The 25,304-nt window shown below is 41.8% G+C and overlaps 1 protein-coding gene across 9 annotated transcripts in view; it reads left to right on the forward strand.

The window, feature by feature from the left end:
• The first annotated feature begins 3,471 nt into the window (after window positions 1-3,471).
• LOC140485977 (uncharacterized) overlaps window positions 3,472-25,304 on the forward strand; it is a 62,930-nt gene continuing 41,097 nt past the window's right edge. For 2 of the 9 annotated variants that reach the window (XM_072584446.1, XM_072584450.1), the window contains exons 1-4: window positions 4,449-5,096; window positions 21,108-21,263; window positions 23,031-23,230; window positions 24,966-25,055. In XM_072584446.1, coding sequence (XP_072440547.1) covers window positions 5,000-5,096; window positions 21,108-21,263; window positions 23,031-23,230; window positions 24,966-25,055 — 543 coding nt within the window. In that variant the 5' untranslated portion in view covers window positions 4,449-4,999. Of the gene's footprint in view, window positions 3,565-3,791; window positions 3,924-4,039; window positions 4,143-4,445; window positions 5,097-21,107; window positions 21,264-23,030; window positions 23,231-24,939; window positions 25,056-25,304 lie in introns of those variants that run through there. The other 7 variants (XM_072584452.1, XM_072584451.1, XM_072584449.1 and 4 more) reach the window with 7 other exon arrangements.

Raw genomic sequence — 25,304 nt, forward strand, 5'->3', positions numbered from 1 at the left:
AGATAATACTTGAACACATAATTCCCAGATATGGGATAATGGAATGTATAGATTTGGATCAGGGAACTCATTTTACTTCCAGGATACTCCAGGGACTAATGAGTAATGAGTTTAGGAATCTCCTGGGAGTTCCACACCCCTTGGCACCCACCTTCATCAGGAAAGGTTGAGAGAATGAACCAGACACTCAAAAATCAGTTATCAAAATTAGTAGTAGAAGCCAGACTCCCTTGGACTAAGTGTTTACCTATAGCCCTTTTGTGGGTGCGAACGGCCCCAAGGAAAGATTTGGGGCTGTCCCGATATGAGATATTGCTTGGCCTGCCCTATCTGGGAATGGAAGGGGAACTGCCAACCCTGGAGACTAAAGATCGGTTCTTAAAGAAGTATATACTGGCTTGTCCTCCTCTTTGTCTTTTCTTAGCAGACAAGGATTACTGGCACAGACTCCGCCCCTTGAATTCGCCGTTCATCCCATCCGGCCGGGAGATTTGGTCCTAATTAAGTCATGGACAGAAACTAAATTGCAACCGGATTGGGAGGGATCATACCAGGCTCTTTTGACTCCTGAAGCGGCGATATGCACGGCAGAGAAAGGCTGGACTCACTACACCAGGATTAAAGGACCAGTGGAATTCCCGGTGAAGAAAGAAGTCTGGACAGCTGAATTGATGGAAGAATCACTGAAACTCAGACTCAAAAGACTTTAAGTAACTGATTTTTAAGCGGACGCAGGATAGTTTCTTTTTGATATCTATATATTATATTGCATGTTAAATCTTTCGGTCCATCAATACTATTGTAGGATTCTGGGGATGCTTAGGGTTACCATATTAGCCTTCTTAGTATTGGGATGTTGTCAAATGATGCTGTCATCTCCATATTTGTTATTTACGGTCCCTGAGTCTGAATATCCGCAAGTAATGGAGGTCGATGCTTGCAGCCTAGTCAATGAGGGGATGGGTGACCTTAAGGAATTAGCCACAATAAATGAAGTCTCAGGGATGATGCTAGCAAACTGGAAGGCAACATATGAGACAAATGCAGAAGACAACATTTAGTAGCCAAAAAGAAAAAGGGGGGATTGTAATGTATAGGGTTAAAATTGTGCAGAATAAGGGACCAGGTGTTGTTTCTGCAGAAGCTTACATTATAAAATTAGGCTGCGCATGCAAATACTAAACAATGAGAAGCGAAAACAGGTAGAATTATCTCTGACTAATAAGGCAGAGCCTCCGTGGAGCGGGATGTACCAGGCATAGGAGAATAGGAGAAGCGAAAACAGGCCGAATTATCTATGACTAATAGGGCAGAGCGACCGTGTAGTGGGATGTACCAGTAACAGGAGAATAGTGTGCCAGTCTCAGGAGGGATGTGGCCAACGGATGGAATTTAGTTTGGCAGGATGATCGCACAAAGACAGCAAACTGTGTCAGGATAGTCACATATAAGGGATGAGATAGATAAGAGTAAGGGGCGACAGGCTGAGAGTCATGGGAGAAGGAAACAGAGGTGGAGAGAAGCTAGACAAAGGTGGAGCAAAGCTAGAGCTTGTGATTGGTTACTTTTCCTGTAGCGTAGCCTATGGGGTGAAAGGGGAGGACCGAGAAATGCAGCTGAAAAGCATAAATCAGAATGTAACCCTCAGATCAGGGTGCTTACTCATTAGGCACCCGTTCTTGCAAGTACACATCAATAAAATTTGCTGCTTCAGAATTTGACTCGGACTGAAATTTATTAATATGCGAGTTTTGTTTCTCACACTGATACACCCAGGAACACAGTTCAACATAATTCCTCACACAACAAGCGTGCAATGTTGATGCCTTGAAATGCAGAAACCAGCACATACCAATATTTGCGATCCAGAAGGCTCTTCATCTGAAGATCAATGAGCAATGGTTTGTGATTTCGTAGGTCAGTCCACTAACAGAGACCAGTTGAAAATATAGACAAGGAGCAGAACTCCCTACTCAGTTACCTTATACATGTGGAACTTGTAAATAGCTCTATCCAGTACAGGAAGTTGTTTAACTTGCAAGGCCTGTATTTCAGAGAAGGAGGTATTTGGCTGAAGCGAAAAGCTTGGAAGTGCGAGGAAATCATGATTTAAAGTGTGCAGTGCTCTGGTTGGTGGATGGAGTTGTGCCATCAGAAAAATGAAGGTTTGATTTATTTGGGAAGACCAGGGAAACCTCAATATATCAGCCACGACAATAAGCAGCATGAGACACAAAGAGAAGTAACTTTGATATATTTTAAATTAAATTGTCTAAAGTCACGATGACAAGATCAAATTAGACAGTGGGAAATTAACGATTAGTTTGTGTGGAAACATTGTTTCATAAAAAATGGCCAAACTATGGAAACTGAAACAGTCGGAGTGCTGGAAACTTTCTGTATTAGTTAATGATAAACTGAGTGCCAACCCCACCCACCCCCGACATATTTATACTTATCCTGTGACCCTGTACCTTTCCTGAGAGAAAGAGGCATGTTGGTTTATTATTAATTAAAAACATGCTTCTAAATATATTTACGGTTGTTTTGGAAACCCAGGGGATGATAATAAGACTTGTGCTTTTCTTGATCCATAATATTGACCTAAACATAGGTGCATAGGGCATAATTTCAAAATTTGTAGATCATACAAAACTTGTGACTTTTATGAACTGTGAGGAAGATAGTGTTAAATATCAAGAGATCATAAGGAAGCCGATGGATGGTAGACACGTGACAAAACACATTTAATGCCGAGGAGTGCATAGGGATAAAAATGAGGAAAGGCAATGGAAAATAAAGGGTATACAGTCAGTTGAGTGCTGGAGAAAGGGGAGCTGGGTTTACCTGCAAATGTAATTGAAGGCAACAGGGCAGGTTTGCAGAAGCGGTTACCAGCACATGGGTTCCTAGGTTTAATAAATTGAGGCATTAAATATAAAAGCAAGGACGTTCTGGTGAATCTTTATGAAACAATTCTTCAACGTCAACTGTAACCAGTTTTGGGCACCACATTTTAACAAGGAGAACGCTGTGGAGACGCTATAGAAACTAGTCATGAGGCCGGTTCGGGAGAGACTTCCGTCACATTAATTGAGCGGTAGTGTAATCTGTAATAAAGGCTGCGAGGAGATTTGATTCTGGTTTTGAAATGAAAAGTGGTCTGGGCAGAATAGCTAGGGAGTGATTGTTTTCATTGGTGAAAGGTTATTAACCTGAGGAGACTAATTTAATATGATTGGTAAAAGAAATGACAATATGAGAGCAAAACCATTTCACGCATCACTGGAGCATGTGGTAGTGGGGGATTCAATATTTGTTTTCAAAATGAAATTGAATAATGGCCCAACAGGAAGAAAAAGTGCAGGACGATATGGGCAAAGGATGGAGACGGGATGTGTCGATCTTACAATGAGCTACTCCGCATGTGACAGGCCGAACTGCCAGGTTCTACATTGCAACCATTCAGTTATTTTCTAGGAAAGGAAGCTACCTCCCCCACCCTGATCTACGCTCCAATCCTTAACATTTCAGTCGATCAAACGTCCAGGAGTAGAATTTCACGTTAGTAAAAATTTTACAAATTACACTTAGAGCAACTAATTAAGCTGTAAATCGCGGAATGTGGCTGAGATCATCCTATTGCTCGCATAGAATGCAGAATCAACCTTAATTTGAATAATCTGCCATTTCTAATTTTATGTTTGCGAGCGTCACAAACACTAGAAACGTTAGACTGTAAACACCCGCCAATGTAGTCAATGGTCTGGCATTATTCAGCAGAGGACATCAGAATTGTTAAGCGGTCAGCTTTGCCTTCATCGCAATCAGTTGATGATTAATAACGAGCACTGAGGTCATGGGCAGCGTTTTCCAAACCCAACCACGTTTCTCAACCCGGGTCTCGGCTTGAAATGCAGTCGGTATGGGTTTCTAACGGCTGCGCAGTGTTGCATTTGTGTCGCGTCGCTGTCATTGGGTGGAGTGTACAAAGGGTTTTTTTTGTTGCTTGAGTGTCTCTCTCTCTCTTCCGTTAAAGCGCCATTGGTGCGGCATCTGGGAAAAAAAAGGACGGTAACAACACCCGGGAGCAACTGTGCAGCCTGCCCGTCAAAACAAATTCACAATGTCGGACGCAAACGGTAAGGTTATTTACCCCCCCCGGTATCTGCACATTGGCAAGTGTTTGTTATTGTTCAGTGCGCAACAGTGGCGATATATTTGCATGTGCGTATATATCGAATCCAACAAGAGAAGAGCCCGGAAACGGTTAAAGGGCGTTTTCTGATCAACGCAAACGCTGGTCTTGGTGCTCACTGCGCGGGAGTCCCGCCTGTGCGTGCCTCTGATTGGAGCTGCGGGCGCTGCCGCGTTCCATTTCCGAACGTTTCGGTGCCGTTGGAACGTCCCAGACTGGTCGCGTTCCAGGTCGATCATTGTGACGTCGCGGCGCTAGTGTGTTTCACCCGAATGGAAACAATCGGAAATGTAACAATCTCGCGGGCCGGGGGGAAGAGCGTTCGCCATTCGTTATAAACCACACAACCGTTTGTGATCTGTGTACTTTAATCTCAAATGTTAGTGCTATACCGGGAGCTTCCCTCGCTGCTTTGAGACCCGGTATCCCCGACTCATGCCGAGACAACGTTACGCTTTACGTGCATTTTGACAGTGTGGTTAAACAAATGCGTTGTTTTAGATAAGTTGTGAACGACGCAGTGCTGACGCCAGTTATTTTTGTTTCCACCGTTTCCAACCCCCTTACGCCATGGTGGCGTTTGTATCAACGGAAAATCGATGCTCAGTCCAGGATTTTTGTTAGTTTAGCAGGTGCTAATATAAGAACCCCCTTAAGCAACCGGAAACGCAAATGAAAGATTTTTCTACAATTTCTTGAGAAGCGACTTTTTAAAAATGTTTTTCAAGATCAAATTATTCGGTGTTTTGTTTTCATTCTGAGTACCCAGACTAAAACCTCTTTAGTTCAGTTTCATTTGTGATGGGATATTCATGGCGTTTCTTCTTTGGAATCGGGTGGAGAATTGAAAGCTATGAACTGTCGAACTGGAAAAATCGTTGGCCGCCTTTAATGCAGTGTAGGTGACCTTTTTATATTGTTAGCTATATAAAGCTGGAGGTTGCCAACAAACGCTTTGGAATGACCAGAAGTTCCATATAAATACATGACGTTATCATGGAGATGTACAACACTGAAACAGACCCTTCTGTCCAACTCATTCATGCCTATCATAATCTAATCGAGTCCCATTTGCCAGCATTTGGTCCATATCCTCCTCAACCCTTCCTATCCCTATCCCCATCCAGATGTCTTTTAAATGCTGTAATTGTACCAGCCTCCACCACTTCCTCTGGCAGCTCATTCCATTCACACACCAATGTGTGTGAAAAAGCTGCCCCTTGGCCCTTTTATATCTTTCCCCTCTCACCCTAAACCTATGTCATCTAGTTCTGAACTCCCCCACCCAGGGAAAAGACCTTGTCATTTTTTTTCAATCACTGACCCCATGCTTTTATATTTACAGCACTCCATATTCCCCAACTCTCAGTTCCTGTGACTTCCTCTGTGAAACTTTCCTCCCTCATACCCTTATCTTTAATTTACATTAATCTCCATTTTTAAGTTAACTTTTCCTTACCTTTTTGGCTTAACGTCTCTGCTGAAACATAGTGATATTACTGTTTTAAAGACACCTGGTAAATGCTGTAAGCTTCTTCAATTCAGGCCAGGTAGAAAAACACTTAAATGCTACTGGCTGTGACACTGTTGAATGGAACCTAATAATCCAATACCATAGTAATTAGTGTTTCTGTGACAAGCTGGGGTCATTGAACAATTATCATGTGGATCTGGAGCCAAACTCTCCAATTGGTATGATTCTCTTTCAGAGAACCATGGAAACAGAGTACTTGGTATTTCTTCACAATGGTTTTTAAATGTCTTTTTGCATCTCTTATTTTCATATCTCAGTAAAGACAATAGGGTAAGATAATCCTTTGGTAAAAACAATGACTGCAGATGCTGGAAACCAGATTCTGGATTAGTGGTGCTGGAAGAGCACAGCAGTTCAGGCAGCATCCAAGAAGCTCCTTGGATGCTGCCTGAACTGCTGTGCTCTTCCAGCACCACTAATCCAGAATAAGATAATCCTTTGGTGACATTGAGGTGTGGCCAGTTATATTAAATCCCTGAAGATTCCAGAATTTGCAGATGGTACCAAAGAGACACTTCAATGATTGAATGTATGTCCCTGTGAAGGGACTTCAGTTTGTCACATAACACATCTGAAAGCACATGCCCAATTACCATCTGTAGCCCAGCAGCAGCATGATGTGTAATAACATTTCTGAACTGGTTGTTTAGAAAATATTTGCCAGAAGCAAAATGCATACATAACTATTTAACTGCAAGTTGTAATTTGAGCTGTTAAATATTCTTGGTTTTAAAGTAATTCTTTTGCTTTGTCGATGTTACTCACCAATGACAGGAGAAGTCTGACATAGTGATCAGATTTTTTAAAAAAATGCAGGACAATAATAGAAGTTCGTAAACCACAGGAGGAGGTCTCCAGCTAAGAATTGTAGCTGTGAAAGTTAAATCTATGCCCAGACTTTGGAAAAGTGCTTGACTTGCATAAAAAAAACAAATTTGGACCTGCACCGAAAACCAGCACAAAGCAGATTGCTTTTTTAAAAGAATAAACAAAATGCAATCACTACATTTCAAAATCCCCCAAAATATTAATCTTGCGCAAGATGGCTAAGTTACCTAGACATGGATAGCATTTGCAGAAGACCGGTTAAAAAGATATCAGACATTTCCTAGAATGAATTGGAAGGCCACAGAAATCCTATCTGAATTTAGGCTATTCATACAAAAAAATGAAGCTTTGCTTTTTTTGAATTAGATGTTGTAAAGACTAGATAAAACAGTAAAGATAGCCCATGAAAATGGGGGCTTGAACAGAATCAATCCTTTAATTATCTTAGGACTAGCCTGGAAAGATCATGCTAATCAATGGAAAATACTAGAAAATTAGTTTGTCTTTACACAAAGCTAAAATTCACCATCTCTAGAGCTGAAATTTTCTAGGCAACAGCTACAGGAATTACATGAGCAGTCAGTGTCCTGACAAGACTGACAACTGTGATTTGTCAGAAGTAGAGCTGTGTAATTAGATTGCAGAGCTGGTGGCACTTTCAGTGCCTATTGACACTTTGTTGTCCCATTTGCCCCCTCAGTCAAAGCAAAACACTCAGACACAGTAGTTTTACCTCCTTCATCTTTATTCCAGGTCCTGGAGGAGAGAACAATTACCCATGTGCACAGGGATACAAGTTCTCAGTCTTCTGTCTCAAACAGCAGTTTCTGAATGAATTATATAGTCATTTTACAGGGCGGAGCATCCAGATAAGGCAACATACAAATTGATTGGGTGATTGTTACAATCAGCGAGTGTCACTGGTAAAGATTAAGCCATCTGCTGTGACACAATGAAAGTACTTGACCTTAACCGGCTTCACACGATGAATACTTTACACCTTGTTAAACTGACCTTACATTTTTTTTCTCTTTTTGGGCAATGCTCACACCTGTTTTTTAAAATTTAACCCCCACACTACCGCCTAACTGCGGTAGTGCTTATTTTTTTCCCCAGCACCCATGGTGTGTGTGTGCAGGTGTGAAACACAGTGAGAGACACAAAGTGCACCAATCTTTATTCAGTTTCCACCACCAGGAAGATAGGAAAACACCCAAGTGGCCAATGACAAGCACTGCCCTTCACATCAAAGGGCAATGCTGTGTGATCAAAACAACAGTGAAGGGGAGGGTAGGGACTAAATCAAAATAGAGTTGGAGGGGGAAATAATGCACTCCACTCCCTGCGGCGCCCACCTCTCCCTGAACGACTCCAGGGTGTTGGTGGACACCGCGTGCTCCTTCTCCAAGGACACCCGGGCTCTAACGTAACCCCGGAAGAGGGGCAGGCAGTCGGCCCTAACGACCCCCTCCACGGCCCGCTGCCTGGACCTGTTGATGGCCAGTTTGGCCAGGCCCAGGAGCAGACCCACGAGGAGGTCGTCGGACCTGCCCTCCCTCCTCCGTACCGGGTGCCCAAAGATCAGGAGCATGGGACTGAAGTGCAGCCAAAAGCAGAGGAGGAGGTTTTTAAGAAAATTAAAAAGGGAGTGCAAACATGGTCCACGGACTCCACAGCGCCACAGAACAAGCAGTTGGGCTGGGAGTGCGTGAACCAACGCAACCTGCGGTTGCAGGGGACTGCTGCATGCAGCACCCTCCACCCCAGATCTAAACTGACCTTACATACTGAGTGCTTCCAATATGGTTAAATGGCTCGACATAATGACTGCTTTTCCACCTTGTTATCCCATTACCTTTGCCTCCAGCACCCTATTGTTAACTGCAAGTTCTTATCTGATCTGAGTCATGCTCAGCTGATCCTCTTGTTTCACAAAATTCAGAACTTAACTCTTTCTCTACCTGATCATACTCGATACACATTCTCAACTTAACCAAAAGATTACTTGGAGAAAGGGAGTAGTCACCATGTTGGCATATTACTGGTAGAACGCATTAAGCTGTTGTAGACAGACAGCAACATTTGCAAACATTGCCTCCAGTTACCAAGTTGATGCAGTAGATAGGATGCAGAAAGCAAGCGAGCTGTGTGGGAAGTGCAGCATGTTGCTCCAGCTGTGAAACTGTCTATCTTTTTGTAAGCCATGTGGGACAATATAGACATAGAAACTAGGAGCAGGAGCAGGTTGTTTGGATATCTCTTTGACACTAAAAGGCATCTGGATGAGTACATGAGTAGAAAGGATTTGGAAGGATATGAGTTAGATGCTGCCATGGTGGCTCAGTGGTTAGCACTGCTGCCTCAGTGCAAGGGACCCGGTTTCAATTCCCGCCTCAGGCAACTGACTGTGTGGAGTTTGCACATTCTCTCCTGTGTGTGCGTGGGTTTCCTCCGTGTGCTCTGGTTTCCTCCCGCAATCCAAAGATGTGCAGGTTAGGTGAATTGGCCATGCTAAATTGCCTGTAGCGTTAGGTGCATTAGTCAGGGGTAAATGTAGGAGAATGGGTCTGTTCAACCAGTTCAGAAGTGTTATTACACATAGTGCTGCTGCTGGGCTAGAGATGGTAGTTGGCCATGTGCTTTCAGATGTGTTACGTGACAAACTGAAGTCCCTTCGGAGGGTTGGTATGGACTTGTTGGGTCGAAGGGCCTGTTTCCATACTGTAGGGAATCTAATCTAATCTAATTTAGGCCATCAGGTTGGCATGGACGAGATGCACTGAAGGCTCTGTTTCCATGTTGTACATCTCCATGACTTTATGACTCATTGAGCCTTCTCCACCATTGAATTAGATCATGGCTGATCCTCTATATCACTATATTCCTGCTTTCTGTCCATACTCCTTGATACCTTTGTTAACTGAATATTTATCAATCTGTTTCTTGAGTGTACCTAGTAACTTGGTCTCCACAGCCTTCTGTGGTTGTGAATTCCACAGGTTGACCAATTTCTGACTGAAAATCTGTTTGTTCATAATGGCACAATCAGTGTATATTTGGCCTAAGACATTTTAAAGCTTTCTCAAAAGTGTTGCCCACACAAACAGAACTGAATGCTAAATCATTCTCCAAGCTCGATATCTAACATAAATATTGATGGTTTCACTGAGCAACACAAGCTCAAGGAATCAGTACTTCCAGAATTTGGAAGGTCTTGCTTCCAGAGACAATCGTTTGGTCAATCTTGTTCTATTTTGCCTATCTGGTCTATCTTTTGTCTGTTTTGTTGGTATCTGACATAACATCATGTGGGCAGAATTACAGAAAACATTCCAGGATTAGATTAGATTAGATTCCCTACAGTGTGGAAACAGGCACTTCGGCCCAACAAGTCCACACTGACCCTCTGAAGTACAACCCACCCAGAGTCATTCCCCTACATTTACCCCTGCACCTAACACTACTGGCAATTTAGCATGGCCGGTTCACCTAACCTGCACATCTTTGGACTGTGGGAGGAAACCGGAGCACCTGGAGGAAACCCACGCAGACATGGGGAGAATGTGCAAACTCCACACAGACAGTTGCTCAATGGTGGGAATTGAACCTGGGTCCCTGGTGTGCCTGTATTACCAGTGATATTGCAGTGATGAGCAAAACCACAGATGTGCATGACAAAAATTGACATTTGGTCATTACAGCAGCTCATTGTGAATAAGTTACCTTCAACAGCAATAAGTGTCAGGTAGATACTTAGGCCAGATGACCTTCTTGGCTGTATCGATTCTGGTTATGGCCTTTGTTGTGAGCTGGGTACATTTGCTGTACGATACATGCCTAAAATAGAGAAGTCCTTCAGAGGTGTCTCAGATTTCTAATTTACTTTTATTAGCACTGTATAAACCAAACTTTTCTAACAAATCATTGAGAACTTCTAAGTAAAAATATATATCCAACGTTTAAGGCAGTAGCATCAATAGATTTCCAATCACTCAAAAAGGTGTCTGTAGAAACTTACATCCTACAGCGCTCCAACCCAGGGAGGAAGTCAATCTATCTCAAAGGGCTAGGAGTTTGCGTCATGTAGTATTATAAAACAGTTGCCTTTCAACCAAACGTCTATCACAAGTAGAATCCAGTAATTCCAACGGAGAGTGTGAAACACTTGCTCTGATGTTCAATATCACAAGGTACCAGATGTGTCTCTAAACCAATCACAGATCATTGGCAATTCAGTGGCATAATCCACGGACGTGTGAACTAGACTGCAACTTCTAGTAAAGGAATATGATTTGACTTTAATGTCTGCTACAAATCTAGTCACAAAATGGTTGACACACCCACAAGTACTTTGGAAATTCAAATAAGAATGCAGAAATTTCCCTAGAATTATAAGCACACAGTATGAACACTGAGGTGGAAAATGTGCTTGTGATCTATCTGATGAATTTTGGTTGGCACTAATGCAACCAACTTCGGAAAGAAATAGTTAATGATTTACGACTAAAGGCACTCTAGAAAGTTGAATAGAAGGATGGCCTGAAGGTAGAAGCCACTCTTAAATGCGTTTGGCCGTACAAGGATGAATAGGTACCTTAAGGTGCAGTTTTTAAAGGGAAACATGTTCTTGTACCCAAACATGTATGGAAGGGTATGTTGTCGCAAGTACATCACAGCCAAACTGCCATCGAGCAAACAAGCCGCCTGGCAGAGAATAATGTCTGTTGGCCAGAAATCAACAATGAAATTGAGAATACAGTAAAAGTGTGTGAGGCATACCAGATTCACCAGCTACAGTGACATTGGGAACCTCAATACATTAGAAAGGTCCTGTCAGATCTGTAGTCCAAAATCATGACAGTTTTAATTACATCATGACTATTCTGTCTTTGTCATGAATTCTCTAAATTTTAATCTGTCAGGGTTAGAGTAGTTCAAGCCTGTCCCAGGCAGACACAATGAATGCAGTATCCAAAGTGCCCAGTGCCCCTGAAGAGATTGAATTTGACCATGGGCCACAGTATACAAGCAGACTTTTCAGGACGCTCATGCCATACAAGGAATACAGCACGTAACAGTCTCACTACATTATTCAGGATTCAACAATATCATGCACATGAAGAAATGAACAGACTCATCTACATTAACACATAGTGAAGAGCAATTTCCAAAACAGAATTTCAGGTGTGAAATTACATGGGCAGAGAAATTTGCATATTTTATTTTGTTGACCGTCCTTCTTAGCTGAGAAATTACAACTGGAAATGAATTTGTATAACATAGTTAAGAAGTAAATAATTTTCAACAAGTAAATGTAGATTTAAGTAAACAATATATTCAAACCATGGTGTGTACCATTTGAAGAAGCCTTCTTGTAGGATTTATGGTCTTTGCAAATCTAAAGTTGCCTTCCCTGATCTAAGCATGACCATGGATAAGCCAAGTTCAACATCCAGCAAGCTTTAGTTCTCAGTACAGTGCAGTCTGCCTGAGCTAGCAGCATTCTTCAGATGATCCTCTACAGATAATCTATACAATTCCTGATATTTAAGAGCAGACTGGCTGGGATAGTAATTATGAAATTTTAACGGAAAATGCCGAAAATACTCCAGGGTCTGGCAAAATCAATGGTTGAGGAAACAGTAGTGTACCTTTTGTTACACAGTGTGAATTTTCTCATGGTAATGAAGCAGTTCCTGATGCTATTTTATTCAGGATGGCTATTAAAGGAATAAAAGCTGGCAAAATTGTCTTCTGGCTGAGAGTTGATGCATTGCTCCTTGGCAATTAAAATGTGGCGGAAAACTCTGTATCAACAGAGTTGATAGTAAATGTGAACATTGTTGCAAAAAAGACATTTTTGTTGAAGTAGTTCATCTTGCGCTCATCAAGATGTTTTGCAAGAATAAAAAATTCAAGAGGAAAGATAAACATTATTTCTGCATGTACCACAAGATTTTTATTAACCAATACAATGGGACCAGGAGTGTGCCAGTTGACCAAATACTCCAGTTGGCCAAGAGGTTGACATAATCAGTGCAGACACACCCACACTAAGTAATAGAAGCATAATGCAAGGATTATATACATCACTGTTACACTTGATTCACGGCATAAATCACTTAAATAAGAAGGTGACTTTGCCTTAAGTAAAACTTACTGGCCTTCTCTTGTACCCTCAACTGACTAGTTTTAGATTGCGATAATACAGTAAACATTCAGTATTTCGGATAAATAATTTTTGCTGGTTTATACAAAGTTGCTTTATAATGAATGATGATTATTTCGGAAGTACAAGCCCAGGGACAGCATGGTGGCTCAGTGGTTAGCACTGCTGCCTCACAGCGTTAGGGACCTGGGTTCGATTCCTGAATCTGTCGAGACCATTCTCCCTGTGTCTGCGTGGGTTTCCTCTGGGTGCTCTGGTTTCCTCCCACAATCTAAAGATGTGCAGGTCAGGTGAATTGGCCATGCTAAATTGCCCATAGTGCTCAGGGATGTGTAGGTTAGGTGCATTAGTCAGGTAAATATAGGTTAATAGGCTAGGGAAAGAGTCTGGGTGGGCTACCCTTTGGAGGGTCGATGTGGACTTGTTGGACTGAAGGGCCTGTTTCCATACCGAAGGAATCTAATCTAATCCATACTGTAGGGAATCTAATCTCAACTGACAATTGATTTAGATGCCCTTTGTTATTCCAGTTCCTTTCACTTTACTGATATGCCTATTTGTGTTCGCTTTGAGAGTCTTAGAACAGTAATGCTGCATGTGAAAGGTGGACAGGTCATTTGGATTCTAGCAGTATGTACGTACTAGATCAATTAGGTGTACCTTCAAGAATTCGCTGCCTTTAGTTTTGTATGAATTTCATGGCTGTATATTGCCAGGTATATAGGCTGAATGACCCAAAGTCTGGTGAATCACACCCAGCAACATGATCCTTCGGCTCTTTCTAACATGGAAAATATTGACTCTCTGCAACCAGCCTGAGTTTTCAAACTTAAACCACAGTGTCTTAACATTAGAGGTGATTCTGCAATTGAGAAAGTTTGCTGGATAATACTGAATATGTGAAGATCTATGCTAATGACCAATTTGAGATTATATGTCAGACTTGCAATGTGGTACGTGTATACTGGAAGCTAGGGCCTTGGTCTTTGTGGACAGAACATGTACATACACTGTGCTTGTTTCAACTTAACAAAATAGTTGGCATCCATTTGCTAGTTTATTTGTAAAGGCAATGTCTGGCCAAACACAGCCAGCTTGCCAGATTTAAAATTTAAACAAGGCCTAGTTGTTAATTGCCAATCATCATTAGCGGGTGCATTCTCCATGGCAACACTTCTGCCAATCGGAGCCAATTGACACTGCCCTTTCATGCAGTAGAAACCTTTGCTTTCCCGTTGAATTTTGTGTTCTTGCAAGATGCCTTGATGTATGCAGGATGAAATACCTCATCAAAATGTGTCTTTGCTGAACAGTTCTCAGGTTCTGCACGACTAAGTTACTATAATAAATGTATCTTTAGCAAACTTGATTTCTTGCAGGGCATAAATGTTTTAAATAGTTCTAGAGACTGGGGAAATGTTCATAACTACATAATATAAAGAGAATACATTAGGTTCAGGAACATCAGTGTTGCCTTTTAAGTGGATTTGTTTTCTTTCAAAACCCATATTTATACAGATATGCCTTCATGTTTTATTTATTTCAATCTGTGTTGGTGCTTGTAGTCTAATCATTTGACTGTTTTTCAGTAACGTCGTCAGTGCTTCATGCAGCGCTCCATAAGAATTCTGATTGCCCTGTACCTTCCCTTTTCCTCTTCTTCCCAGGCAGCACCACATGTATTGAAGAACCTTAAGTAGATGCCATTCTATTCTTCATACAACTTCAAACACAGTGAAGACAAGCCAATGCATGCCGTAGGACATAATAACCAGCTGTCTAAGTTAGCAACATGATTTCCTTCCTGGATTAAAAATGTTCCAGTGAGTTGCACAAGACTGAAGCCCTTCCAGATTCCTGTACATTCAGTTGCGCAAGACTTGAGTTCAAGCAGCAGCCAAATGGGCACTGCTGCAAGAAGTTTTAATCAGGCGAATCTGGAAACTGATTCAAATTCAGCCTGCCTCTCAATCCCATTGCACTTCAACAGCCCACTCGAGTCCTCTCAATAATTCCATTTTAGCAACATTAGCCGGATTTTTAAACCCCTTTATTACTCTTTTTAGCAATCTTCCAAATAATTACTGTTTTTTTTATTGATTTAACAGAATCTTTTGAGATATAACTTTTTGTAATCCTGTTTTTAACTCTTTCAATAAAATAGAAACTGAAATATCTACAGTTTGCATTTGTAACTGAAATTACTGCACACTTAAAAATAACAAAATTCCATTTGAGTCGTCAATATTACACGGGAATAGTCGTTCTGTCTTTTTCTTGCCTGCTCTTGTGTTACATTCCTTGTCTTTGATGATATGGTGATTATCGTTTTAAGGGCTTTAGGACCCTGGAGTAACCTTGCATCAATGCCATAGAGCTGCTCCATTACTGAGAATAGACAGAATAACGTGGGCCGGGTTCAGAAAGAAAAGAGAAATGCAGAGGGAGCTGGACAGAAGTCTGACGTCTAGCCATTTGAAGCATATGGAGTAGTTCAACCAGCATGAAATGTGAAAGTTCATGGAATAGTCTTTGTATATCTATGAAAACCAGGTAGTATGTAGCCTTAAAATGTAATCAACAGTGTTTTAATGAAGCCCAGGCCTGGAAACAGTTTTACATCATGCCTTCTCCTCGACCAGTATGTGTTGAGGCCAAACTTTTGTATGCATGAGCCAATGTTTTTGTCAATGTGATTATTTTCTCTTAGGTATATAGTGAACCAGTGAGCGTGATTTCCTCCCTGATTCCTAGTGACTCCAATTTTATCCCTTGATGCCATACTTTAATCAAATGCTTGCTTGATGCTGAGGGAAGTCATTCACCTCACTTCTGGAGTTCAGGTCATTTGATTGGACCAAAGCTATGATGAAATAAAGAGCAAAGTGATCCTGGCAGAACACAAGTTAAGCATCAATGAGCAGGTTGTTTCTGAGTAAGTAGCACTTGATGGCATTGTCAACAGCACTTTCCATCACTTTGATGGTTGGTAGTAGAGTGAAAGGGCAGTGATAAGCCAGGTTGGATATATCTGCCTTTTGTGCACACAACCTACCTACATCATTTTCCACATTGTTAGCCCAATGCCAGTCTTAGAGCTCTACTGGAATAGCTTGGCTGATTCTGGAGCACATGTCCTCAGTACTATGGTGGGAATGTTGTCACAGTACTTAGTCTCTATAGTATCCAGTGCCTTCAGCTGTTTCTTAGTATCACATCGTATTTGCCAACACTGATCATCTACAATTCTTCTGTGGAAATGCCACACTACGCATCCTCATCAGAACCTCCGTCCTCAACACCAGCTGTGAAAGGATTGTGCAATGGTAACTCCTCTGATATTGGCATGGACTGATGCATCTACGACAGGTAGATTGATGAGGACAAGATGAAATAGCTTTTGCCCTTTTAGGTGGTTCCTTCACCACCTGCCTTGAACAGAGGGCATCAGATGGTTATTTGGATAGAAATAGCATGCAAGGGATGACCAATGATGTGCATTTGAAGACACGATGGGCCAAATAGCTTCCTTTTGCAACATAACAACTTTGATTCTGTGAAACTGAGACTAACATCAGATCTTCAGAACTTAAACAGCTTGGTCAGTACTGGAACTTGTGACTTTACACTTCTAGAAAGTAAAGTGTTTGCACTGGCTTTTCAAATGAGCATCGTTTGTCAGTCTCCTGCTTATTCTCAATATCCTTGCACATTAGGTGACTATTTGGGTAGAAATAATGCCCTCTTGAATGTCTTAATTTATCCTGCCTCCATCATGCTTCCAGACAATGCATTCCACCATGCAGTAGTGCTACCAAGTCACTTGATAATCAACCCGCACATTGAAGTTTTCCCACTAGAGTACATTCTGCACCTTGCCACCCTCAGTGCTTCCTCCCCTTCAACACAGCAGAGAAATCAGCCAGGGTGGGGGAAAGGTGTCAATGCTAATCAGCAGGATGTTTCCTTGCCTATATTTGACATGACGATTCATGGAGTCTGGAGTCAACATTGAAGGCAATTCCCTTGTGACTATATGCAAATGGGCTGTCATCTTTGCTGTGGGACAGGGCACTGCCAGGAATGAAGAAAATGATATCTGGGACACTAAGGTCAAAGCAAAGAAAGATAATATTCCAAGAACTGTAGAACATCTATGGAGAATTGTGCTAATGGAAACCTACGCTATTGCTCATTTTCTGTTTGAGCCATATGTGCAAGAATTGTCAGTGAAGTTCAGACTTGAGCTAACAGGTCCCAGACTTTGCAAGGGATCTGAGAAATGTTTGCAATTGGTCCCAAGAAAGTGGATACATTTTGGTAACTATCCAAAGACTTCTCTGGGGAAGTCATATTGGAAAGAGGAAGGTTCAGTATGTGTGATTATGTTTTGTTGTGCTTTCCAATGGGAAGTATAATTAATCAGCTCAGACCATATTTATTTAGATGTTTGCTTCACTTGATTAAAGTGTAGTAAAAATTCGAAGCCCTCTATTTAAGGCAGTTGATGAAGGAACCACCAAAGAGGGCAAAAGCTCCTTCATCTTGTCCCCATCAATCAGCCAGTTGTAGATGCATCTGTCCATGCCAATATTAATTTTATACCATGGAACCTGTGACTTTATCCTTATAGAAAGTAAAGTGTCTGCACTGGCTTTTCAAATGAACTGTTACCTTGAGCCAATCTCCTGCTTTTTCTCTATATCCTTGCCCATTATTTCTATCCATATAATTGCCCAACGCCCTCTTGAATGTTTCAATTTAACCTGCCCCCACAATATTTCCAGGCAATGGATTCCATATGCTAAATATCCGTTGTGTGACATTTATTCTCCGATCACATTTGGTCCTTTTGCAAATCACTTTAAATCTATGCAGTTTTGTTCCTATTGTCCCTAGTTATAAAATGAATTTCTTCCTATAAATATATCTAGCCAGTTCACGATTTTGAAAACCTCTATCAGATTTCCTTTTAGGGTCCTTCTCTCCAAATATGGCAGTCTCAATCTCTTCAGTCTATCCTCAATACTGAAGTTCCTCTTCCCCGGAAGCATTCTTGTATAAATTGCTTTTGCACTCTCTCCAATGTGTACACATTCTTCCAATAACATGACACCCAGAATACTCCAGTTGAGGTCTATCAGGTGTCATATACAAATTCAGTATGATTTCTTTGTTTATTGTAATCTACGCCCCTATTATTAAAGGAGACAGTGAGGACAACAGACATCAGGAAGCCCTTCTCATTCCTGATGAAGGGCTTCTGCCCAAAAGATCGATTCTCCTGCTCCTCTGATGCTGCCTGATCTTCTGTGAATTTCCAGCACCACGTTCTTGACCTTATTATTCAAGCTCAGGATACTGTATGCAGTAGCCTGACACAGTACGCTTCATTAACTATTCTCTCCACTGCCCTGCCAACCTCAATGGTCTGTGCATATGTACACCTAGTTCCCTCAGCCCTTTAGACTGGTAGCCCCTACTTTGTTTCCTTTTAACGTCTGTCCTACCAAAATATATCACCTCACACGTCTGCCACATATCCACTGACTCAATGAACCTGACTGTATCCTTTGTAGTTCTCCATTATCATCCTCACAATGTGCAATTCTTCCTAGTTCTGTGTCATCTGCAAACTTTTGAAATTGTCCTCTGCACACCAATTGTGAGGGGTAGAGTCCCAAATAGCATTCCATACAAGATCATTAATATATATCAGGAAAAGCACAAGTCCTGAAATAACAGCACAGAGACTGGTATCCTGTCACCACATTACCCTTTTATTTGCCTGTGCCCAGTATACTGGCTGTGGCCAGCCAGCTCAGAATCCGTCATCTGGAACTGAGTAGATTCTTACCTCCTGGTTCTCTTAGTCAACCAGGGCTTTCCTGATTTGGCCGAGGTTAACAAACCCAATCATTGACCTTTGTAATCAACAAAGTTAACTTGGCTCCAATCACTACAAGTCCCAATACCAACCCCTCAGGAGCTCCATTGCAAATCTTATTGCAGCTAGAAATATATTCATTGACTGTTACTCTCTATAACCTGCCACTTAAGCACTTTTGTACCTATGTTGCTACAGTTCCTTTTATTTCATGGCCTGTAATGTTCCTCACAAATCTGTTGTGTGGCATTGTAACAAATTCCTTGTATAGTACAATGTGTGGACTTTTCTCCTTACCTGGAACATGAGGCCAGACTCCCATTGAGGTGAAAATCCCAATGTAGTAGACTCATCTCTATATAAATGGCTTCCATGCACAATATATTTGTCTAGGGCAGGGATATGATCAAGTTGGGTTACTGAGCCTGGAAACCACTCTGGTATAGATGGAACTGATTAGACCACTTCAGTTCTCTGGCATTTTGTCCCAGTTGTTTGGAATGCTGTTTGAGACTCTTCCCCTCACACTTACTGCCTCCCAGTTGTATTATGTCTCAGTTAGTATGTCAGTAAACCTAAAGGCATAAAGATCTCATACTCCGTCTTAACTTAAGTGACTTGGTGGTGAAAGCTTACTGCTGTTTGTAACTGACACGCCTAATACTCGCCCAGACCTTTGTTGTATTCGTATACGACAGCGAGCTGCAAGAAATGTTCTGTTGTATTCTTCAATACCATGTCACTCACATCCCGATCTCACTTTGAGGGGTTTGCTAGAGATAAACACACATTTGGTGGTGGCAGTGGTAGAATTTAGATCCATATCATGTTACGTCTTACAGTCTTAGAGATATTTCCCATCTACCCATACCTCATGCTTCACCTGTCACCTCACTGCCTCCTTTATGAACCTATGAGCTGCTATGTGTACACCAAAAGCAGTTTGGTTTATTCTGGAGCTACATCCTTTAACCTGCTATTGCAATCTACAACTGTGTTTTTAACTGTTCTGAGAATGGACTGTAATGGATCAATTTACATCCTGCCTGATTCTCACATAAATCTAAAATAAGAAAAGGTAGAGAGATCACCTTCAGCAGTTACATCAATAGTCTTCTCTCTATAATAAGGTCAGAATTGAGAAAGTTCGCCAATGGTTACATTATTCACAAATTTTCAGATACTGAAGCAGCCAGTGTCCATATGCAGCCCGACCTGGACAATATCACTTGACAGCCCAAGTCTGATGACAATTGTGCTACAAAAGTGCCAGGGTATGCCTGTATCCAATAAGAGAGAATGTAGTTATCTCTCCTTGTCATTTGGTGACCTTATCATCACCCACTGCTGACATCCTAGGGGTTACTATTGACCAGAAACTAAACTGAAGCAGCCAGATAAATGCAGTAGCTATAAGAACAGGTCAGAAGCTTGAAATCCTGTGATGAGTAGTGCACTTCCTAACATTCCCAACCCCCCCCACCCCCCCCCACCCCCCCCCCCCCCCAACCCCCACCACCACCACCAAAAGAAGCCTGTCCACAGTCTGAAACAAAAACAGAAATTGAGTGAAATTCAGCAGGTCTGGCAACACCCGTGGAGACTTAAGCTCAGTTAATATTTTGTGTCCAGTGACCCTTCAAAACCGAGGTCAGTGAGAAAAAGCCAGTCTTTTTGCTGAAGGTGAGGTTGAGGGAGATGGGTGGGTGGGGGATTGGGGGGTGTGGGGATGGGAACGAGCGAATAGGTGGGGAGAGGTGAGTGGGATAGGTGGAGACGGAACCCAGGGAGAGATATCAAAAGAGCAGGCAAATAAGGGGATTATTGATAGTAGGTCATTCTGAAACTGGAAGCCATGTAATGCTGCAGGATTGTAAAATATTATAAATAACAAAATTGGAGCGTGACAGAGCGTGTTACTTGGAAAGCAGTCCCTTCCTTCTGCCAATTAGTGACTCCGAGCTGGCCAGAACAGGAGCCCAAAGCAGAGAATTCCTACAATCACAACATATAACAACAAGGAACTGAAAGAAATGTTACAGTTGTTCAGGGAGGGGGTTTTGCATTTTTATTTAAGGTTTGACTTTGGACTGAGCTTGCTCTCAGGCATTTTCTGTTAAGAATGGTCCAAACCAGTGTGTGATTCAGACGTCATATTACAGCAATGTGCTGCAGATGTTGGAAATTTTGAAATAAAAACAGAAAATGCTGGAGAAACTCAGCAATAGTGGAGCAGCTGCCAGGAATTAGCAGCACAATGGAGAGAGTGTTGAGTTCCTGTTTTAAGTCTGATATGACTCTTGTTCAGAATGTTTTTATTTCACTGCATGTACACGTTTATTATAGGCCATAGTGATCATAATCTTGTCAGTTCTGTTTTTGAATTACATCTCAGTGGTGAGGTACAGAAATCAAAATATAAATATTTCAAATATTACATGGCGCACTGTTTAATTTTTATCAGCAGTTCTTTTTTAAAACTTTGCTGCAGATTCGTATCTGAGAGTTAAAGTCGAAGATGATACAGAAGCTGTGATATTTAATGGAGCAGAAGTGATGGACATTCCAAATGGTTCATCGTCCCTTACTACTGAAGACCTTTCACAAGCAAGCAACCAAAACAGATACCTAACTGCTGTAGTTTATGGTAAGTAACCAGACTGATTAACAACTAGACCCTCATTATTTGTTCTTTTCTGTTCTAAGAAGAATACATTTGTTGGCAGTGCCAAACTTAAAAGAGGCTAAGAAACAGCCACTCGGAGACATAGAGATGTTATGGCACTGAAAGAGGGCATTCATCCCAGGCCAGCTCTCTCTAGAGTCAACTAGTTGGTCCACTTCTGTCTCAGGTATTCCTTCACCAGCACTTCATCGACTTGCCCACCTCGCTTACAGCACCAGATCTAGCAATGTCTTATTTGTAGGTGAACCAAGAACATATCAATCAAGAAAGTTCTCCTGAATATATTTTGTTACTTGCTCCCTTTCCTTTTACGTTATTCCAATCAATATTTGGAAACCTAAGGTCACACCTCTATAGCTTTTGCACATCTGCATATTTGGTGTTCTGTCTCTCCCTCTCCCTCTCTCCCTTCCTCTCTTGTACTGTAATATAAGATCACCAGAAGCATTATCTTATTCTGTATGCTTTTCAACTCCAAATCAAATGGATTCTGTCCTTGCGCCTCAAGGACCTCCTCCCTTTCTAACCTTGCAATATCTTCTGTAGTCAATACAGCCAGCCAGCTTCCCTTTATGCTTTCCCCACATTTTCTGATCATATTAAATTCTTGCATACTAAGCACCCAGGCTTCTTCATTTTTCAGCTACCCTTCTGTGATTGTCACGTGCTGTTTGTGCGTGGAGCTCATCAATCTCCACCACACTTTGCATTTACAATAATGATTTGTATTTTTCATCATTGGCTGTGTGAAATCTCTCTCTTCCTGTTACTGTAATTAGCTGTGATTTCTATCTTAATCTACATATTTAGTCCTCAATTACAACTGTCTAATTATTTTGGTCATTTGTCTTCAAATAAACATTTTTAACTATCCTATCGATATAATTTTCACTCATGTTAGATTAACCCCTGTCATCTGAAGAATCAGTGGGAACACATGTCTTACTGATGCCCTCCAGCTATTTCACACTCCAACAGGGCAGGAGGTGGCTGAAGGGAAGGTACCTGCCCCTCGTGCTGGAGGAAGTCTGGGCTCGGAGAGCTGTTGACCAGCCATCATTGGCTGGCAGCTCTGTAGTGGCAGCAGTGCCCATTGCTGGGGTCACAGGCAGTGCCACCAATCCCAAGTGCTGGAGGTCAAAGGCATGAGCTTGTTGGCACATGGATGGCAGGGAGAGGGCGGGTGCCCAGGGGCTGAGGAGGATAAGGAAGCTGGCAATAAGGGGAGCGCATCGAGATGGGGATGGGAGAGCTGGGGCTGGTGTTGTTGGGAAGTACATGGTGTGTATGTGTGTGTGTGTGAGACACAAGTGAGAAAGGAACCGAGCCAGTGATGGGTTCATATTGCACCTTTGCTCTCTCGGGGGGGGGGGGGGGGGACGGTATTCTGTCTATCCCATCTTTCAATTTTCACCTTGGGCATTGCTGTGCTACGTTTCATATGAAATTCTTGCTGTTGGACCCTTGCCCCTACTTGTAGCTCCCTCTTGACGTATGATGACCTAAATTAAGCACTGCCCAGTGCATTGCAAAACCTCAGGTAACCTCTGTTCTGTGCACTCAAGTATTCTGGCTGGGGAGCTCCACATTCTGGCAGCCACTATATTTTGCATTTAGATTTGGCATGGACGTTATTGACCTTTTAATATGTGTCACTTTTTAAAAAAAATATAGGTTTTTGAGAAGAACTTTTGACTGTTTTCCTTTTCCCGTTTCTCTGATCTCTAGTACAGAAATCCGGAGCAGAAGGCTCAGCTAGTGCTCCGCGTGTGAGTAACAATGAAACAACAGCAAATTCGTCACAGGAGTGTCTGCCAAACAGAAATGCCGTTTCACCTGGAGCCATGCCACATGAGGTTCGACATAGGGCTGGTGAATACACTTACACATACAGACCCAAAAGAAGGAAAATTGCGATCCATAATGCAGTAGGTATTGCGACCCAGTGCAAGAATAAAAATGCTCGCAGAGAAATAAAAATGCAACTTATTAAACATTTGAAAAAGAATCCCCACTGAATTTCTACTCTGTTGGTTTTGGATGCCTGAGTGTTTGGTTCCTTTATTTGGTGAGCAAATTAGCCATTTTATGATGAGTCTATTCCCCTGAAGCCTTTAATTACATAAAGTGGCTAAGCTATTCAATCGATTTATAGAATCCCCCAGCGTGTGGAAGCAGACCATTCAGCCCATCCCGACCCTCCAAAGAGCATCTCGGCCTTGACCCAAGCCTCTACCCAGTAACCCTGCATTTCCCAGGGTCAATCCACCAAATCAGTCGTTTGGACAGTGGAAAGAAACCCACACAGACAGGGGGAAGAATGTGCACATTCCGCATAGTTGCCCAAGGCTGGAATCGAACCCAGAACCCTGGCGCTGTGGTGTAGCAGTGCTAACCATGAAGCCACAATGCCACTGTTACTTTCCTTCACACAGGCACAGGATATTACACTGTGTGTCTATACCTCAGCTGTTCTCATATGGCCACAGAAGGAAAAAAACTAGTGCACATTCTTGCATCCAGACATGCAACCAGATCCTGTTAGGATATTGTTTCTTTTGTTCTGTTCTTGTGCACTTTGTTACTGGGCTGAAAGAAGGCAAACTAGTTGGACCTTGCACTTTATTTCATTGAAAATTTGCAGGTAATGCCAGATGAACGCTTGAAATTTACTTTTTTTTTGCCTGAAGTTTACTTTTTTAGAAAGGCAACATTAGTACATCTAAAACAGAAGTCAACATAGGAAAGTCTGACAGACATGTTACATGTATGCACTCTGTGACAACAGTGTTCTGTAACTTGAATTGCTTGTGGTAGATAATACGGGTGAATGTTACAGTTGTGAACTGTTATGGCTGTTTGCATTAATTGTTATTGTTGGTGGCCCTGCCATCGTCATTAAGTAAGTGAAGTAAATGCTGTAGTGCATTTGGAGGCACTGAGTCCCACTGAATGATGCAGTGGCATCAGACAAAGGAGAGAGGCCTCTTTTTCCTGAAATTCTCTCCATTTTATTCCTCTAGATAGTTCAGAAATGCGACCATTCACCTCCTGGCTATTGAAGACTATCAAAGGATTCTCAAATTGCAACTTTGTAGCAATGGGGTACCTGCTCCTTCTAATATAAAGAATCTTACTTAACCCCCGAAAGGGATCTCCAGCTAACGAATCCTCTCCTGAGTCAACAGAACACTCACTCATTCCACAATCAATGCAAGTCTGTATCGTTCAAGTGAAGGGGTCTGAATAATTTGAATAATTATCACTTCCTTCTCATGATGATTGAAAGACCAAAATCAAAATATTGTAGTTAGAAGAAAGAGCCCATCAATGACGGCATTAACTTAGCCATTTAGACATTTGTTGGTTGCTAAGAAATTCTGAACTAAACACTTAATATCAAGACAGGGCACAAAGCTCCGTGCACAGCAGAAAGCCAGACTAGTCATAGTCACTAATAAGTATGCTTGGAGATTAGTATCATCTTTTATATCTAATTCTTATCATGTGTGCAACTGTTTAGGTTCACAGGTATGTCTCTTTTACTTTAAAGCTGGAAAGAGTAACTTCTGCCTCATCCAATGGTCACTGTACAAATAGAATTTTATTTGATTTGTCTTCCCCTGCTGCTAAGCAGTTTGTATGTGTGTAAATTATCTACAGCCTCCGATCAGAACCAGAGACACTGGAGATTATGTGGACTATGAAGAAAATGGCGACTTTGTTTATGACTACAGTGCTGACTATGAATGTGTGAGTAAACAGAGTTTTACAGACACTGTCCTGTCACATCTTGTTACGTTTGTTTTTTGTCTCACTTAATGTGTGCTCCTGATGCACCCAAATGGTTTTTAAAAAGTTCTTGCTTAACAAGTATAGATACCATGCACAGATGACCTTTTTAAAGATATGAGTTGTAAAATGTTTTTGGCAGATTCATCTAGCTTGCCTATGTGCTCAAAAATGTGACTATCTTTCTGAAAAATGTCAGCGTGGCATATT

This window comes from Chiloscyllium punctatum, chromosome 15, assembly GCF_047496795.1.
Source record: "Chiloscyllium punctatum isolate Juve2018m chromosome 15, sChiPun1.3, whole genome shotgun sequence".
NCBI classification, from domain to species: Eukaryota; Metazoa; Chordata; class Chondrichthyes; order Orectolobiformes; family Hemiscylliidae; genus Chiloscyllium; species Chiloscyllium punctatum.